At 35.4% G+C, this 20,177-nt stretch overlaps 2 protein-coding genes across 6 annotated transcripts in view; one reads left to right on the top strand and one right to left on the bottom strand.

Moving 5' to 3' along the window:
- Positions 1-562: 562 nt before the first annotated feature.
- Positions 563-5,739, top strand: ptges (prostaglandin E synthase). Its single transcript, XM_055199581.2, has 3 exons — positions 563-772; positions 1,057-1,139; positions 4,430-5,739. Exons 1-3 carry the CDS (start codon positions 665-667, stop codon positions 4,677-4,679), a joined length of 441 nt encoding a protein of 146 aa, XP_055055556.1. The 5' UTR covers positions 563-664; the 3' UTR covers positions 4,680-5,739.
- Positions 5,740-9,617: 3,878 nt separating this feature from the next.
- Positions 9,618-20,177, bottom strand: part of garnl3 (GTPase activating Rap/RanGAP domain like 3) — an 83,998-nt gene continuing 73,438 nt past the window's right edge. For all 5 annotated transcript variants that reach the window (XM_055199584.2, XM_055199582.2, XM_055199586.2 and 2 more), the window contains 3 exons: positions 14,282-14,500; positions 11,695-11,812; positions 9,618-11,610 (listed from right to left, as the gene is read on the bottom strand). In XM_055199584.2, the coding sequence (XP_055055559.2) occupies positions 11,460-11,610; positions 11,695-11,812; positions 14,282-14,500 (488 nt within the window). In that variant the 3' untranslated portion in view covers positions 9,618-11,459. The remainder of the gene's footprint in view (positions 11,611-11,694; positions 11,813-14,281; positions 14,501-20,177) is intronic.

Here is a 20,177-nt window from a genome sequence, read left to right as displayed (position 1 = left end):
AGAGTACAACAGCCAACAGAAACCTTATTGGGCCTCTCAACTTTATAAAGTGGATTCATAACTGTTCTGCACAGATGTATGAAAAGTCGTTGAGGTTTATTGTTTTTTTTTTGATGTCCCGTACATAATCAAACATCTATTTTGTAAAAAGAATACTATTTTAGAAACTATTTGACTATTTTGTCATCTGTCCCGCCTTGCATTCTTCAAATTCCATGCCTGCAGGCGAAGACATTCTCAACTGCATACATAAAGATAATATAGACAGCAATGTAATGCAAATTGATTCAATTTTCTGTAGAAATGTACACTGGACAAAAAATATAAAAAGATTTTATTTCATTTTCCAAACTTTCCACTATTTAGCCTACACAGTTTATTGTATTTGCATTTAAACGGTTTGCAATGGAAATTCTGTCATAGATGTTTTGGTCTTAAAATGAATGTTTTGAAGAACGTGCGCTGTATCCTCAGATGGTTTTCATCATCACATGGGAAGAGAACGGAAGTGAAAATCAGTGAAAGTTGCTTGCCAGGTATGCTTCACAATAGGCTGGGCTTAACAGGCTGGGGTTTTGCATATAGGCTATCATATAAACTGAACCTCCAGTTGAGGGAGACCATCTCGAAAATACACTCGCGGAGTCCGTTACAGTGAGACGAGATGCTCGAAAGCGAAGTGTCCATGTGCTTTATCTTCTACAGCACGCTTTTAATCTTAAAAATGTTTATAATTGCCATCATCACTGGACAAGTAAGACTTCGGAAAAAAGTAAGTAATGGAAGTTTTTATCGGGGTTTCCTACTATTGCACGACGCGGGAAGTCACATAACGATAAGTCGCTCACATTACAATTCAAGATAATCTCGTTGATTATTATCGAAACGGTCTAGTCTGGTCTTGTTTAGTTTAGTCTAAATCTAAAGTGATGTTTCTGTTTAACAGTGTCATCTTCATATCACTGTCATGGTAATGCATGTCTGTAATAGTTTATAGTCTTCTAAAGAGCTGTAAGAGCTGTTAAACATATATATGTATGTTATGTATGTGTACAGGCATTCGCTAATCCTGAGGACGCTGTTAGACACGGGGGTGTGCAGTATTGCCGCACTGATCCATACGTGGAGCGCTGTTTGAGGTAAATTAAGTTTTATGTAGTCTTGACCTGTATTCATTTTTATGTATTTTTACGCTAATGGTACGCTACTAATTCCAGTTAATGGGTCAGGTTTGGGTGCTTTATTTGCTCAACAAAGTAACACGAATCAATTTCAATTTGTAATAAAATCACAGCAGCATTGTCCATGTTATTTATATAATGGTAAAATTAATTAATCTCTAATATTGCGTTTTATTTAAATGAAAAAGTTTTTATTGTTTTATTCTGTTCATACTCGTTTACTCAGTTAAGATTGTTTTTCTTGTGAAACATATCATGTGTCTGTTTGGGGTGTTTAGTTTGGCTCTCCCTGGCCCCATTTTGATGGAAAAAACTGTTCAGGATGTCTAGCGGATTGAAAGCTTTTAGTCACAGACACTGAGACTGTGTAAAATGTTCACATGTCGAAGAGGAAGCATTGTGTTTAAACTATGATAAACGGTTTGTTTTTAAAAGATGGCAAACAGCTTTATTCTCTGTGTTGCCCATTTTTATTACTTACAGTCAGAGGTTATGTTTAAACTATTTGACCCTGTGTTCACCATGCCTGTACTGTTTCCACAATAGACTCTTTTCAGTGCCTTATTTGTGCGTATAATTTGTTATATACTAAAACAATCTGGTTATATTTGGCTGCCTGTTAGGAAACAATAATCATTTAAAGCTGTGCAAGTATTGTTTCTGGCAAAAATCTTATTTTCTGGAAGTGGAGCATGGAAGATATTCACTGATGTGCATCTTGAGGACTTGTTATGGGTGGTGCAGCCTGATCTCACGAGAATTCGTACATATTTTATGAGTTGGCTAATCCGTATGAATTCATACAAAGATAAACGTAACAAACAATAACTAGCTAATAATTCAAAAAAGAAACCCAGTCCCTAACCCCGCCCCTAACGCCAACATCAGAGGGGTCAATCGTAAAAAAATCTACTAATGTGGTAGTATGAATTAATATGAATTAGTCACCTCGTAAAATACGTACGAGTTGCGTGTTGGATATAATTTCATACTGGATATTGTTATGAGAAGACCATTTTTTGTCCTCTTATTGCAAAGCATGTATAAAGTTGCCTAATTCCAGCAATCCCTTAACTTACAACCAATTTGTAAATTGGTAATAGTATATGCCATTGCACAAACATAATTCTTTGAGAAAACATGTAGACTGTTACTGTAAAAAGTTGGATCAACCTAAAAAAATTACTTCAGTTCACTGTAAAAAGATTCAGTAGAAATTACAGTATTACTGGCAGCTGGTTGCCAGTAACTTACTGTAAATTTAAATTTATGTTATTTACTGGCATCAGTGTGCTCAAAGTTAAATGAACATTAAACTCTAACAAGTCTTTATCTTTACAGAATAAAACAAAAATAACAACCTCAAGCAACGCATTCTGGAAAACAAAATCTGAAGGAAAAAAGCTGAAAAAGGTTGATGAGGATTTTTGGTTCCCAGAATGCTTTGCATGAGGCTGTTTTTTGTGGTTTTATTCTGTAAAGATAAAGACTTGCTAATTTTTAATTTTTTATGTTCTTTGAACAAAGTTTTGCAGGTAATTAACATAAATTTGGATCTGCAGTGAGTTGCTGGCCGCCAGCTGCCAGTGATACTGTAATTTCTACGGAATCTTTTTACAGTGTTGGTTACAATAAATCAATTAAAGTATTTGACCCAACAATTTACAGTGTATAAAGATTTTTTTTTAAATTCTAAGACTTGCTAAGACAAGCAGTAGATAAAAAAGCCACGTGTAGTTGTGATTTTATAAAGAATGCCAAAGGAAAAATGAATGCCTGGAAAAAGTAAGAAGGTGAAAGTTGTTCCCACTATTGAAAGTGAATTCCAACAGGGAATGTCTCACATCAAAAAAATCCTTGGTGTGGCAAAGAGACAAAGAAGAAGTGTAATGCAGGATTTCACAACAACGACTGAGCGTTGATACGTAACTGCTATAATACAGGAAGATGATCAATAATGCGATATGAATGTCAGCATATTTTTTTAGGAAGTACTTCTTACAACATACTTCATTTTTTTAAAAGGGACATTTCACAAGACTTTTTTAAGATGTCAAATAAATCTTTGGTGTGCCCAAAGTATGTACTGTATGTAAAGTTTTAGCTCAAAATATTGCCCCTTTGTAGGTGTGGCATTTTTGGGTGTGTCCTTTTAAATGCGAATGAGTTGATCTCTGTACTAAATGGCAGTGCTGTGGTTGGATAGTGCAGATTAAGGGGCGATATTATCCCCTTCTGACTTCACAAGGAGAGATACATTTCAATGACCTATTTTTTACATGCTTGCAGAGAATAATTTACCAAAACTAAGGTACTTGGTTGTTCTTTATTACCTTTTCTAGGTTTATAGGAGCACTGGGGACACAATTATAGCATTTAAACATGGAAAAATCTGATTTTCATGATATGTCTCCTTTCAAATGTATTGTAGCCTACTAAAGGACTTTGACACCACGTGTGTTCTTTGCATTTGCGTGTGTGAGTCAGAGTAAAGCTATGCGCAAGAGATTTTGCGATGTTGGCACTGTTCACTGTCCAGGCATGCTGCCATTATACTGAGCCAGACAGTTTACAGCTGAAGTCCTGATCAAAGCCAGATGTTGTATGTACATTCCTTGGGGTCATCTGACAAGTAGTTTTCAATGCAGTATGAATTTCTCCCATTTTGGAACATTGATAATCTCTGAAAATCAACTCAATGCAGTTTTTGCCGAATAAGATCATGTAGAAATAGTTTAAGTAGAGACTCAGAGAATGTGTGAATGTGGAGGGATGTGGTTAAAACTTGAGAAAGCTTACTTATCAAGCTATAATTAAACAAGCATAGTCATGCTAAGCTCTATTACATCATTTTATGTCTTCGTATTACAAATGCTGTTAACATTATGCCCCCAAATTCATAAATTCCCTTTCATATACATTTCAAACATTGTGGAAGTTCATCTACATGCGTTTTTTTACACTGTAAAAAGTTGAATCAGCTTAAAAATGACTTCCCCTAAAAATGGGTAACACTTATACATTTAACTTTTTCAACATCATTTTTTTTTCATTTTCACAAGTTGAAATTTTTTTATGTGTTACCAAAAAAGTTTTTTTTTTAAGTTGACCAAACCCTTCAGTTTCTACAGTGTAGAAAAATAGCTTTTATCTGCTGTCATCTACTTACAAAATTATTGCTTTTGTAAAATGAGGTCTCTTCCAGTTCTTCTAACTTTGCATTATTTTGTTTGTTTGTTTGTTTTCAGGGCACATCGCAATGACATGGAGAACATTTTCCCCTTTTTGTTTCTAGGGGCTGTCTATTCCCTGACCGGCCCCTCGTATACAGTGGCACGAATTCACTTCTTGGTTTTCTTCCTGGGTCGAGTTGTTCACACTGTGGCGTACCTGTTGGCACTTAAAGCGCCGACACGTTCATTCGCCTATGTCATCGCTCAGGTGCCTTGCGTTTCCATGGCGATACAGACACTTATGGCTGTAGCCTCATTTGCATAACATTGTCCAATATGAAGTTCTGTGATTGGTCAAGACTTCTCATCCTTTACAACTGTGATGCAGGATGCTGCTTTGGTGATTTGCATCCCTTTCTACAACAGTTTTAGGAACTTACAGTCTATTTTAAGGTGACTTATGCCAATTAATGACTTCAAGAATTCATTGTTCAGATTAGAAATGGACACCATTTCAAGGATCTTCTCTAAATGGAAAATGTTGCCATCCAAATGAAGGTTATTTAATGTCATCTTACTACAGTATGTTTAAACAATGAGGTTTGCATGTACTCTATATATGTATATATATTTTATATAACAGGCATCATTGTCCTTTTTCGGACATACCCACAGTCAACAGAGTAGCAAGTGATCATCTTTTTTCGATTTTCTACTGCAAAGTTTACATAAGCAATAACTGTTTAGATTAGCTCATAATCAACATGAGGGTTTTACAATGACTTTCTAAACTTTTTGGTATCACGTGAGCCAGTGGCATATCTAGTCTTTCTAGTATGTAGATGCAAGTGAGTGTTAATCTTCAGAGTTAATTATAGCCTATATCACATTAAACAGAAACATTTCTTGACAAATCTATTTATTTTATCCTGGAAATAATATCACACAGTATCCCAATGCTTTTTGGGCTGTGGGTGTGCAGCAGTAACAAACCTAATTTGAACTTCATTATAGATGAGAAAATCTGCAAAGCCCAGGCTTTTCAAAGTTATTGTAGCGTTAAAATAATGCTGCTGAATAGACAGTGCTCTTCCGCTTTGTCTGCCAGGCTCTGGGTTTATGGCATTTCAAATGCACCCTCCGATTTGCAGTGGGGTGCATACAGAACAGAACATTGAGCCTGTGCCATAGACATGAACTAGTGTTTCTTATTATAGATTTTTTAGATTGAGCAAAGCTATGGAATTTTTTTTACACATTTTTATAATTGTATGTTATTAGTAAGATATAACTTATTTTTCTTTTATAGTATTGTATTTTTTGTGTAGTGATGTTAAAGGAGATGGTCAAATCATGTTTTTTATATTAAATGAATATTAAACTTTTTTGGTTACGTGCTGGTCTAAAAACAAGATGTGGTAAAGAAAGAGAAAGAGGGAGAGAAAGTAAATAGGATAGGATGGATGTGTGTTGCTGCCGAATAGGCAATTATAACATGACAGATTCATTGTCACCTCCCTGTGCAAAAAGGAAATTGAAGAGAATGGCAGGAACGAATTAAAGACAGGTGAAATAACAGTGTGTGTACGAGAGAGAGAGGGAGAGAGAGAGAGAGATAGAATGTTATCAAAAGTTGATATAAACCAGACCTCCAATACTCACAGATACCACAAACTACAGTTATTTGCTTTTGCTTTTGAGTTCATTTTTAAGTTAAATATGTGAAATGGTGTAGAAATGATTTCATAAGAAACTGAATGGAAGTGTGGAGGTTTAAGTATGCAATTGACATTCTCATCTGAAACATGTCCTTGCATGTCAGTTTCCCTTACAGTAAGCGTAAATGTGTGTTAAGTCAACACACTAAGAATGTGAAGCTATAAAAACCTTCAACAAAAACTGGTGAAACAGAGAATGGCAAAAAAGGACAAAAATAAAGCTCTGAGCTTTATTGAAAGAGTGACCTGTGCAGTAAACAAATTTTTCAGGCTTTCATATTGTGACAAAACATTTCCATTGTTATTGCTTCTTCAAGTTAACAATCTTGAGCTTTAATAAGAAAGCACTTTAATAAAGTGCTTTGACTCTACTCACATGTGAGTAAAAGTTTTTGCATGTTACTACAGGCTGACTAAACAAGATTACATTTTGGGAGTTTAAGATGAGGTTTGTTTAACCTGGTCATCGCTACAAAGAACTTACCACAGATTGACAAACACTACCACCTATAGGTCATTGTAACGCAAAACGTGATTGTCGATTTAGAAGTCTAAACATTTATAAGGGTCATAGCATATTTACATTGTCAGTTCCTTTAGACCCATTTGAAACCCCAATAAAAAGCTGTGCTTTCTGTCACGCCCATCATACCAAAACTTTAAAATCAGATCTCTTGTTCAAAAACAATTTCATGTGTGGTGTCATATTGGGGAAACTTTGTTAACAATATTGATTGGATAAAGGTATGGACGCTGCCCCTTAAATATTCAATAACTAACAAGGTGAGGGAAGTATTATTTAAATTGTTACATAGGTTTTATCCAGCCAAAATATACTTAAAAATATTTAAAATCTCTTTTTGTGGTGCCCCCAAATGAAACAGCTTTTCATATTTTTTGTGAATGTGATTATAAGCAATTATTTTGGATTAATTTCTGTAAATATATTAACAATAACCTACTGGTGAATTTGTTATTTAAAGATGTATTGTTGGGTTTTTATATCACAAACAAAACAAGGAAAAAATGAATATTATATAATTAATCTTTTGTTGTTACTTGCTAAGTCTCACATTCATTGCAAAAAATTCTCACATCAAAAACTCTTGTTTATTATTTTTGAAAAGGAAATTTGACTATACATCAAAGATCATTCATCTTCCAAAAATACTAAAGCTATTCAGACATTAAATCTGTGCTCCATCCATCCTGTTTTTGTTAAAAATCCCTGTGTACTCTTTACTTTATTTTCCTTTTCTCTATTTTTTCTCATTCTTGTAATAGTTGTAATTACAAATTGTGTAGCTTTGTACATTTCCATGTAACAGACTGTATTTTGAAACCCTGGCAATACAAAAACGGTCATAGCATATTTAAAGAGATATTTAGAGTAAACGTAAACTACATGCATATCTTCAACCAAGCGGAAAAACTAAATTATAATGAATACAGATGAAATGACAGAATGAAAGATTTAATATGGGATCACACAAAAAATCTATTCTCTCATCATTTATTCACCCTCATGTTGTTCTAAACCTTTATGAGTTTCTTTATTCTGTTGAATTAAAAAAAGATATTACAATAAATGAAGGTAACCACACAGTTGATGACATCCTTTGACTTCCATAGTAGGACCAAAAATAAAATACTATGGAAGTCAAAGAGGCCGTCGATTACCTTGAATTATCAAAATATCTTCTTTTCAACAAAATAAAAAACTCATGCAGTGTAGAACAACATGAGGGTGAGTAAATGATGACACTATTTTCATTTTGGGGTGATCTATCCCTTAAAGCAAACCCAGAAAATAATAGAAATAATAAAATTAGAGGTATATAGGCCATTAGTGCCATTGTTAATGTCTGATAAAAATGTCTTATACTTTTCTTGCACCATTTATATAAAATGTAGGCCTAAGGTATTTAAAGGGACACTTCACCTATTTGCATTAAGCTTTGTATAGTTAGAACCCCATGTTTTTGAATGGTCATGCATCATTTTCTCAGTTGCCGCTAAGACAGGAGAAATACGGATTTTAGTGTTGCACTTCCTTCTTTCAATGATGTAAAATCATCATTTTGCATCATTGAAAGAAGGAAGTCCAATATCTATGTTGAGGGAGTGAGACTACAAACACCCCTTTTCTCGGTCAAATAGGCCCCAAATTCTAAATGTATGTTAAATTTCGACTACAAATATGACGCACTTTCAGTAAAGATTAATGTTTCTACGGGTGAAAGATTAAAGATTCATGTTTCTATAGATGTGATCTACATTGTAAAAAATGACTATGTGCCTAAGTAAATTTAACAGAAATAAATTCTATTTTAAAAAACCTCAAAATTTGAATAAAAATATCACAAAAATGTGAATAATTTAAGTAATTCTAAATGAGCATTATTGAGTAAATTTAACTTAATTTTATCATTTAAAATCCACTTAAATTTGTAAGAAGGTAATTAACTTAATAATTTTGTGTTGAAACTACTTCAATGGTTTAGTAAATATAACTAACTAGGCAGTGGACGTGTACTTCACAGCATGCTTTCCATGGGACTGCATTTGGAGAATTTTTTTTTAATTAAACGCTATTTTATGTGTTTTTACAGTGAAAAAAATTATTCATTGAATTTAATAATTTTTTTTAAGGCAAGTGGTTGCAATCAATTTATTTAAGCTTCATTTAAACAAAAAAGTAAAGTAAAGTAAAATAAAATATAAAACTTTTTTAAATGTAGCAGCTTAAAACGTTTAAATGTAGCTTAAATAAATTGCAACCACTTACCTTAAAAAATTTTATTAAATTCAATGAATCCTTTTTTTCAGTGTAACTAAAAAGAAAAACTTGTTAGTGTTTAATGTTCATTTATCTTTGAGATTTAGAAGAGTTTCTGTTTTGAGTTTTGTGGATACATCATTCAGAAGAGTGGTACTTGTAGACAATAGGTGACACGATGAAAACCATGATGTGTGCTAATTCACTCAATGAGCAATAACTGTGCTAATGCCAGTACTGAGACCAGTCTCTTCTTACTTGCTCAACATAATGTGGTATGTAATAATAAATAAAGAAAATAATAAAAGTTACATGATTAAATCAAGAAGATTCCACTAAAGAAGTAACCCTTTAAAATACTTTAAAAAGTTTTGATAATAATATTATACATAATATTTTTAATTAAACATCACATATTTTACAGTGTAACTTAATTTTACTTAGTAATCTTAAGTAATTCTACTGGTTTTTTATTGTTAATGAAAATGAGCTTTTCTAAGTGCATTTTACTTAATATCACAAGTGTAAAATTTACTTGGAAAAACCTGAGTGCAAAAACTTACAAAAGAAATTTTGCAAAAAAATTGTTCTTATTATTTTTATCAGTGTAGACGTCATGGCAGGTAAAGTGGAAACAGATCAACACCGGGAGACCACACATAACAAGTAAATATACTAATTTATAAAAATGATTCAAAAAGTCCAAATCTATCATGATCTTAATAACTAAGCATTCTTGAAATCCTGTAAAGCACAGACTACAGGGTGAAATTTCATAAATATTTATTTCATATCAATGAACAATATTAACTACAGCAGAGATCTACAGCACTCGTTCAAATATCATAGCAATAATAATAATTTCTGAGGCCACATCTGAAACACAAACATTTACAAGTAGTACTTGGCATTAAAAACAATGGCAATACAGTATTTTAAGACACTTGGTGTTTTTTTATTCGTTTTTCTTTAATTCTGATATCACAGAGATTCTGCAACAGTCTAAACAGTTAATATTGATATAGATACAAAACCAAGGTGAAAACAGTAAGGAGAGTAAACAGAGGAAAGGGCAAGACGTCAGCAAAACAAACAAAAACTAAAATCCGTCAGTCTAGCCAACTCACCCTTTTCCTTTAAGCAAATAAATAATATTTAAAATTTTCATTTACAAAAATATTTCCACGTTTTCTATTTGTACTCCAGACTGCTACTAGTGTTGAGTGGTTCACTTTAAGATGGAGGTTAAAGGTTAAAGTAAAAGAAGGTACAAGTGGGCAGGGCATGCATTCAGCTAAGCGGTTTATTCACATCTAATACTTATCCTCACACTCCTTCGCTGTTCCTGAGGCTCTTGCGTATGTCCTGGTGTCATGCTTTTGCTGACATCCTTTAAACGTCTCTTAGTTTGAACTGTAAACAGTAGAATCGATTTTCTCGTTCCCTTATTAACCCAGAATCAAAGACTAAGTAATCTAAGTGACCCTGGCTTGAATTCCTGTATGTTGCTTTCAATTTGTACCAAATCCATGAGAAGAGTAAAGGTAATACATCCTAATTCTAAAATATTCCTACATAAAATCCCTTTCAACTTGTTTTGGGATTGACTGGAGGCATGCAGGTGATCCAGAGCCCTTTTCAAGAAGCAACAGCACTTTAAAAATACATTTAACTGTACGGTTGGTTGTTAATACTATGAACCTAAATATGGGTGTTGTTCATACCATCAGCATAGTGATCCGCAGTAAACCACTATGTAAAAAATGTAGTAATCCCAAACTGTAATCCGGAATGGTTTGTTCTCTGCCTCGTGAGAAACACAATTCAAAGTCTGATAAAAAGTGTTAGCGGTTGAAGGGTGCAATAAAGAATGGCACTTGTGGGAGACTCCTGTCCTTTCTGCTAAAAAAATTTGCATGTCAGGGTTTAAAAGCATGAGGTGAGGGTGGAGACGGGTTTGACTGTAATATTGATATATACAAGTATGTTTTATTTGTCTTGTCCATAATACAATAGCTAGAAAGGTATATATATATATATATATATCCGTGTTTACATCTGTATGTTCATGTGTGCATCTGATCTGAGATGCACATAGAGGTTTTTTACAACTTTAAAATAATCACACAATGTACAAATCACAAACATTTAAAAACACAAAAATAACTAAAATATGCTTATACGTTTTGTAGGTGTGTCAACCTTACATTCCGGTCTTCGTTATCATTAAAAATTCATTATCGTATTTTATGTTCTTATGGCTTTAAGTTTGCTTCCATATTCTGTGAAACTAAATCAATTATCCACTAATTCGGATTTTGGGGTATTCTTCTGAAATTTTCATTTTGTTTTCTAGCTGTATTTCTGTCTCACTTGTAGAGTAAACACAAAGTCACACACATTCACATACTGTATGCATACATCCGCTATAAGGAGTATATTCTGACCTCACACTGTAAACTCCAAGTATAAAGCACACTGCATACTGCAGATGAGCGGGCAGACTGAGGAAAAACGCAAACTTTAACGTGACAATGATAAAACGGGGATAAGAACGGAGGATGTGTAAGGTGGGAGGTGCACTGTGATCCACAGACTGTGATTGTCATTACTTGAGGTCCAAAATATCCTCCTCAAAAGAAGTGGAGAGGGTAAAAGGGCTGGCCGTGGGTGGGCTGTCATCTCGTGGCTCCATCTCAGAGCCAGATAAGCACAGTCGGTGGATATCAGCTTCTCCATCTACAGACTCCATTCCCACTCTAATGAAAATATCTTACAGTCAGTAAAAACGACGGGTTTGCTCGAGTCTAACATGCAGAAAGAACCTGCATTCACACACTTACTGCTCAGTAATAATGGCTCCCGCCATTCTCGGTTGATCTTCCTCCTTGGTTTTCTTGCTTATTCTTCTCTGTTTCACAGAGTTACTGTCTGACTTGTTGCTTGGTTCCTCAGTCAAACCTACAACAGGTACAAGGTACAAAACATTGCACATCACCACACATCAGAATTCTTAAAGGTCCACTGTGTAGATTTAAGTGGCATCTAGTGGTAAGATGGTGAATCGCAAACAACGGTTCAGTCCACAGCTTACCTCTCCATTTCAAAATGCATAGCGAAGCTACAGTAGTCGCCATAGGACAAACATCATTTGTTTAGTTTAAGATGATGTAGTGCCAAAATACACCACTTTATACACCACTGATAATATAAATATGTACAGCGGGGAAAATAAGTATTTGACACATCAGCACTCCCATCAGCAAGGGGATTCCCAAGTGGGCCACCGACACAAAACCTCCAACAGATGCAGCCACCAAGCCAAATATCGAATCCATACAAAGAAACCAGAACACCCAAGCACACAAGCCGAGTCAGAACAAATAAAGTGAAATGACACAGGGAATAAGCACTAAACACATGCAAAATGGCATAGAAAGCCAGAAGATCACCTGAAATCGGTCAGTATTGAGAGAGAAACCCTGCCCCCTATCAGTACTAATTGATATCAGCTGCTTTAACCCCAATTGATGACCTATAAAGGCTTCTCATTACCCAGAAGGCACACAGGAAAGACTTCATGATGGGTAAAAGCAAAGAACTCTCATCAGATCTTCGTAATCTTATCGTTGAAGAACATTTTGATGGGAATGGTTATAGGTGCATTTCCAGAATGCTGAATGTTCCTGTGAGCACTGTGGGGGCCATTATCTGGAAATGGAAAGAACATCACTTCACAATAAACCAGCCACGATCTGCTGCTTCACGTAAGATCCCTGTCGAAGGAGTCCAAAGAATAATCAGGAGATACAAGGACCACTCCGGCAGAACTTCAGGAAGACCTTGCATCAGCAGGTACTGTTTTTTCAAAGAAAGCTATAAGCAGTGCACTGAACCGCAATAGCATCCATGCACGCTCACCACGCAAGACTCAATTGCTGAACAAAAAGCATGTTGAGGCTCGGTTAAAGTTTGCGAAAGAGCATTTGGAGAAGCCTGTGGATTATTGGGAGACAATAGTATGGTCAGATGAAAGCAAAATTGAACTTTTTGGCAGTCATTCTACACACCATGTTTGGAGAAGAAATGGCACTGCCCACCACCCCAAGAACACCATACCAACAGTTAAGTTTGGGGGTGGAAGCATCATGGTTTGGGGCTGCTTTTCAGCAAGGGGTACTGGCAGACTTCATATTATTGAAGGCAGGATGAATGGAGAAATGTACTGGGACATTCTGGATAAAAATCTGCTGCCATCTACTAGAAAGTTGAAAAAAGGATGAACACTTCAACAGGACAATGATCCCAAACACAAGGCCAAGGAAACAATAAAGTGGTCAGTCAATCACCTGAGGTAAATCCCATAGAAAATGGAGAGAACTGAAGATCAAAGTTCATAAAAGAGACCCAAGGAACCTTCAAGATTTAAAGACCATTTGTGTGGAAGAATGGGCCAAATTCACTCCTGAGCAATACAGACGACTGGTCTCTCTATACAAGAGGCGTCTAAAAGCTGTAATCACCAACAAAGGTTTTTCTACAAAGTATTAAATGAAGTGTGTTCAATACTTATTCCCTGTGTCACTTCAATATATTTATTATGACTCAACTTGTACACCTAAATGCCCTGATTTCCCTGTATGAATTCAACACCTGGCCCGATGGCCGAATCTGGTGGAAATTTTGTGTCAATAGCCCACTTAAAAATCCCATTACTGATAAAGATGCTGATGTGTCAAATAGCCTACTTATTTCCCCCGCTGTATATTATATTACATTTCTGTCAAGAGATCCTTATAAAAGTTACACAATGCACCTTTAAAATCACTGGTAAACAGGAAAAGTATGATATTTGAAGTAATTTACCCAAATTTGGTCATTTTTATCATTTGTATGTTTTTTGTGTCAAGTATTCTTTGAAGATGACATTAAAGGCACAAGCAAGTGAAATCTGAGGATAACACAGACGTGGCACCATTGAAATGCGACTTCATAAAGAAAGACATTGGACACTATTAAAATTGCTAATTTCTCTTGATTCACACATTGTTGGAAACATTTGTGATAGTGTAGGTACACAAGTAACCAAAATATATAACTATTGTGCCCTTAAAGAAGCACCTGCAGGTGGTGCCATACAGCTTCTTTTAGTCTGTCAGGAGGACAGTCTAGTGTATATGTGTGAGCATGACGTGAAGCAGTCTCTGGATCTAGAAGCAAGATTAACTACATATTACAGTACAAATACATTTTAACTGGCTAGTCCATAGGATTTAGTTTAACTTATTTGTAACAAACAGACGTGTTTCTTCACTAAACTTTACTGTAAGATCTGAAAGGTTATTGACAACAGGAAATATATGCATCACTCGCATGCACATGTACATAATAATGCACTAGCTTTCAGTGTGGGTACAAAAACAGACTCACCCAGCAGTTCTTTCCGTGTGCGGCTGGCGATTTCTTTGATCTCCATGCGTGACAGTGAGAGGGAAGGTGTGGTTGAGATGGTTGAGGCAGGGGCTATCACGCTGGGGGCCGGTGCCGTGACTACTTTATTCACCAAAGGAGACTTGAGTGGTCTCTCTATGCTCCTCCCGACCAGGTTACTTAATGGGATCTTATAGATGTGTTTAGAGGGAGCTTCACCTTGAAGAGAGAAAGGGATGATTGGAAAAGATGTAGAAAAGACTAAAAAATGAGATATTAGATCAAGCTATGTAAATGCAAAAGCACACCTCAACTTAGATGAATCAATACATACCCATTCCCTTTCAATTCGTGCACTTAATCTTTGTACAGTGTATCATGAATGTGTTAGCATTTAGCCTAGCCTTATTAATTCCTTAGGATCCAAACAGGGATGAATTTACAAGCTACAAAACACTTCCATGTTTTCCCTATTTAAAGACTGTTACATGAGTAGTTACACGAATAGTATGGTGGCACTAAAACATGGTTATTTTTTATGCGGATACTATATTGTATGGCGGAAGAGCACTTAGTTTGCAGCACTTCGACCTCTGGCGCGATAACATCATCACTCCCCCTCTTACTGAGATTGAGGGAGAGGTGTGAATTCACATGAGTGATGATGTTACCACCGTTTATTTTGTGCCACCATACTTAGTCAAGTAACTACTCATGTAAAAGTCCCCAAATAGGAAAACATTGAAGTGTCTGGTGGCTTCCAAATTCATCCCTGTTTGGATCCCAAGGAATGAATGGGGCTAGGCTAAATGCTAACGCATTCACAACGCGCTGCGCAAAAATGAAGTGCACGAACCGAGAAAAGATAGGTATGTATTAATTTGTCTAAGCTGAGGTAAGAACATAGTAAAATATTGAAAAACGGTGGTGTTTTCCTTTAAAGTGAGGGCTCGATACTCAATCTCGAATCAGGCTGGAATCACTGTTTTTAAACTTTTGAATTTATTTGTGACCAAACTCAGATCTAATGACTCCAGTCTTGATCCCAAACTCTTGTCATTGGTTGAGCCAGTGTTGGGGCGTTGTGCCAGTAAGGACGCTCTGACAAACACAGAGCCACAATACTTGAACAAAACTCATGGCTGAGAGCAGTGGCGGCTCGTGACTGCTCATCTGAGGGGCGCTAATTCAAAATAAGTGTCATGTGTGTTGCTTGCGTTTTCAAAATATGTGTTTGTGGCATCATGTAAACCATGTGCAAACCACATGTTTTGTCAAAATAAGTGCCTGCTGCACACGCGTCAAAACAGTTTATGATGAAAAGAGCGTCTCTTTTATAATAAACCCTTTAGATGCATCTGCAGCAGGCACTTATTTTGATAAGACACGTGATGCACACAGGATCTCTCGATGACTACATACATGTTGTGACGAACTTCGTATTGAGTGCCCTCGAAAATAGAAGTCACTGGCCGCCACTGGCTGAGAGTGTGCTAGCAAATTTATCATAAGCGCTATATATTCAGCTTCAAAGCAATTTTGACTGAAGAGACAAAAATTTGACTCTTGAGAAAACAATGATATAGACAACTAGAATGATCAGTATCTAATATATCCATGTTTCTCAGATTCTAAGGTAACCACATGAAAAAGACAGGTGACACTGCTGGCTGTAAATGTTAAAGAATAAGCCACCCATTATGTGAAAATCCCTTAATGTTTGGACTTAATATTGCGTACTATCAGAATTTTTTTTATCTCTTACATGAGCGCACCTCTGTCTCAATAAAACAAAACAAACAAACAAACAAACAACAACATCAACAACAATAAACCCTACAAAAAGGACTTCATAATCAGGTTATTTTCTTGACTTCAACAAGAAAGAAATGTTAATAATGTGCAAGCCATGTTAGTGCTTATAGACATGCAGTGTATTATAGTGATAGCGTGCAAAGACGAGGACTGGGTATTTACATTTTGACTTTAAGGTTTATAACTTATATCTTTGTTTGACTTCAAGACACAACAATTCCCAATGTGTGTGCATGCTGAAGAAAGAATGTATCACTTTAAAAAAAAGATTTGTTTCAACTTTAAAAAGTAAGTGTTCATAATGCCTTAAAATTTTGAGTTAATTCCATAAACTGTTAAAAAAATATGGACGTAGTACCCGTGACGTCACCCATAGGTTTGTGATTATCTTTTTTGAAGCCAATTGTAGGCGGTGCCTGCCGTCACCATCTTGGCCGCGCATCACCGTGCATCACTCGCAGATATCCGAAAATGAGTAAAGACGCGGGACGTAAGTGAAGCTGAGGTGGCTGATTGCTGAAACCACGCCCGCCTAGCTCGACTCTAGTGACAGCAGTGGCTCTTCAACCATCGCTCAAGTGGCCACGCCCTTAATTATGCAGAAATTTAAGCCTTAATATAATTAAAACGGATGAGTTACAATAAAATTCACCCCACTCACAGTTGTCATGAAGGGCAAAATTAGCTATATAGACCAAGGCTGCATTCCCCGAAACTACCTTAACGCTACTTCGTTCTTAAGTTGTACCTTAAGCTGTACCTTATCGCTAATACGTGTTTTCCGAAACGTTCTTAGTTACGTATCACTTCTGTAAGTCATACGTTCGTAAGGTTGGTCTGGAGCACTCTTAGCTATACCTTATCCCACATGACTCCACTAGGGGCCATCACTTTCATAAAAGCTTACATTGCAGTCTATATAACTAAATGTTTGTAAAAAAAAACACTCCGTGTTTAATTAGGCAAATATTTTTATATTTAAAGAATAAAACATCCACATAATTAGACATCATAACATTGATGGTTGTTAGATTTTTTATTATGTTTTCCAATGGGACATCAACTGCGAACTTTTAAATGCTACAGGATTAAGAAACTGTTTAAAAAATATATTTTGGGTGATGGAGTTGGTGAAACTGGCAGCTATACAACGAATCCTACGATTTCATTTGTGCATTTCATATCCGTTAAATCTTAGTCTACCGGCAAGTATTTTAGCTGCATAAATAAATCGGGTAAAATAAAAAATAAAAAACTAATTAGGATTGTTAATGTTAATTCGACTTTGCATCAAAGTTTTTTAATGTTTTATAACTTTGAGGCAACTGCATGCCATATTCTTTATAAACATTCAAAACAAACTGCACACTTGCTTATAGTCTCCTAAGGTCAACACAATTTCCACATTTCAGCAATTCAAAGCTAAAATCTAAAGTAATCATAATATATATTTATTTATTATATAATATACTGTATATATGAAGAGTTTGGTTCCAAAACGCAATAAATCCATTTTGACAAATTTTGGTAAAAACGTGTTTTCTATACCAAGAAAGTGACAAGATGAAAACAACTATTTTCTGTTACAAACTTTCACACAGCATCTTTAGGTTATAAAAACATAAAAAATTAAAATCCATAAGTTGATTTTCAAAGATTTATTATAAAAACTGATTATTTTTTCCACAAAATGCAATAAATCCATGACAAGTTTTTATTCAAAATGCTATAAATCTATTGAATCAATAGCCTATATAAATGTGCATTCATCTTTGCCATGTTATATTCATTTAGTTGACTAGTTGTACACACTAATTAAAAATATAAACATTAATGTTATTCATCAAAACACTTACTTTGTCATATTAAGAACCCTGTCATTGCGGTTACTTGACGTCTTCGCTTAACGTCTTTCACAGCGATCAGCTGTAAAATGTTTTTGGTCCTGCTCGATTTTCGTTGACTTCGAGTAAAATTATGGAAAGTTTTTCATAAGATCCTCTGGGGTCAATGTGTTAGCATGAGAAGCTTGATGCTGTCGGGAGAACAATCACCCGTCTCCCGAGTGCCTCTCAGGGAAATTATTAGATGTTGATGGCTTACGTTTCTTTCCCATCACAGAAAACCATCACAGGTTTATCAATGCAATTAAAGTATTATTTTGTTTTGTTTGTTGATCACGAAGTACAAAGTAGATGAGGAAAACTAGGACTCCATGTACTCAGCGCGCCGCCATGTTTGTTTACATTGCGTGAATGGTGCGCTGTGGGATTTATTGCGTTCTGTAAAAAAGGGGGAGTGGCGTTTATCGCATTTTGGGAAAAAAGGGAGAAAAGATGACAGAATAACACGGCGGATATTGGATTTTGCGTAAAATTAAGAATTTACTTTTAACTACTGACCTGATATAATGCTGATTTTGGCAGTAACTCATTTTTTTCAAAAATGGCGTTTATCGTGTTTTTGAACCAAACTCTTCATATATATATATATATATATATATATATATATATATATATATATATATATATATATATATATATATATATATATATATATATATTATATGTTATATTTGATGTAGACAGACAGGCTCCAGAAATGCGTCCATTAAGCTTTATCCGCATTGTAACGACGCTGCTTGCGCATCCACTGTCCAAGCACAATAAACGCGTGAACTAATGAACAACAACAGTTTGTTTTTATATATTTTAAGTGTAATGCACAACCAATTACTTCCACGACCCACTTTATTCCCCTGTGCAACGCACTTATTGGGAACTCCTAATATAAATTATCCTTTCAAGTGAAGGCATAGCGGATGAATTGGAGCAGTTTAAACATGATACGTTTGGAAATAAAGTTGCGGGTTTTGCACGGGTTTGATATAAAATATAGAAGGTTGAATTTAGTTGTGTGCAATTTGAAATATTTTTTACCAGATATTCCTAATAAATTTTACTTGAACTATTTCTAAAATGTTTCTTTAATAAAGAACACCGCTATCTCATAACGCAGCGAAACCTATTACATGAAGTGAATAATTGATTGTCGAGAAATCGATATGAACCTATTCAGCACCTCCACCATGGACAGCACCCGCTAAGGTTGAACTTAAGAAGGTTTACCTTAAGCAACATCCTAAGGTATAGTTCGGAGAACACACGTAGGAAAGGTATACCTGTAGTTAAGGTGTACCTTTTGAGTCTTCGTAGCGCGCTAAGAGAGAACGTTATCGGAGAACGCACCCCAAAACACTTTTTGTACCCGACTGTAAACATATTTTTTTTCTGCTCTAAAGATGGGCATTTTAACATAAGGGTCTATGGGAATTGACTCCCTTTTGGAGCCAGCCTCTAGTGGCTAGTCCATGAATTGCAGTTTAAGTCACTTCCGTATTGGCTTCATCAGAAAGGTAAGAAGGTTGCCCCTCGGTAATTCAATTTAAAAATATTAGTTAACTAAAAAATATTTATTGTTAATTCAAGTAATATTTATAAGTTGAATTAAATCAAAAATTTTAGGCAGCACAAACACTTAAATAAAAATTGTAAAAATATTATTTTAGAAAAAGGAGCAATGAACTGCATACAGAGATTTCCAGGCCATGAAGGATGCTTCCATTTTAAGACAATTAAAAAAATATATATTTATTATAAAACCATGCGTGTGTCTGCAATATACTAAAAGTATTCCACAGACATACTTGCACCATGTGACAGAACGACACAACGTAGCAAATTTGTTATATGCAAGAGCTCAAAAAAGAAATATAAAGCACAATATTCTAGCAAAGTGAACAAGATGTTGAGATGTAACACAGGTTGACATATTATAGGAATATGTTGTTCTACTTCCCATGGTGCAAAAATGCCAGAGGACTTGCTGGTTGTTTAAAATCGCCACGATGGGGATTTTGTCACAGCCCCTTATCCTGAGGGCCTGTTTAGAAATAAGTGCTAAGCTCTGGATGGCTGTCCAAAGTGTGTATGTATGTTAGTAAAGAGGGGCACTGACAAAAGTATCCATGGTGACACGGCGATCCATAGCTCATGCTGCAGAAAATGTGTCCCGTTTCCCT

This window comes from Misgurnus anguillicaudatus, chromosome 22 (genome assembly GCF_027580225.2).
Source record: "Misgurnus anguillicaudatus chromosome 22, ASM2758022v2, whole genome shotgun sequence".
NCBI lineage: Eukaryota > Metazoa > Chordata > Actinopteri > Cypriniformes > Cobitidae > Misgurnus > Misgurnus anguillicaudatus.
Note: the sequence above shows the minus strand (reverse complement) of the source record. Positions and strands in the feature narration are given on the sequence as shown.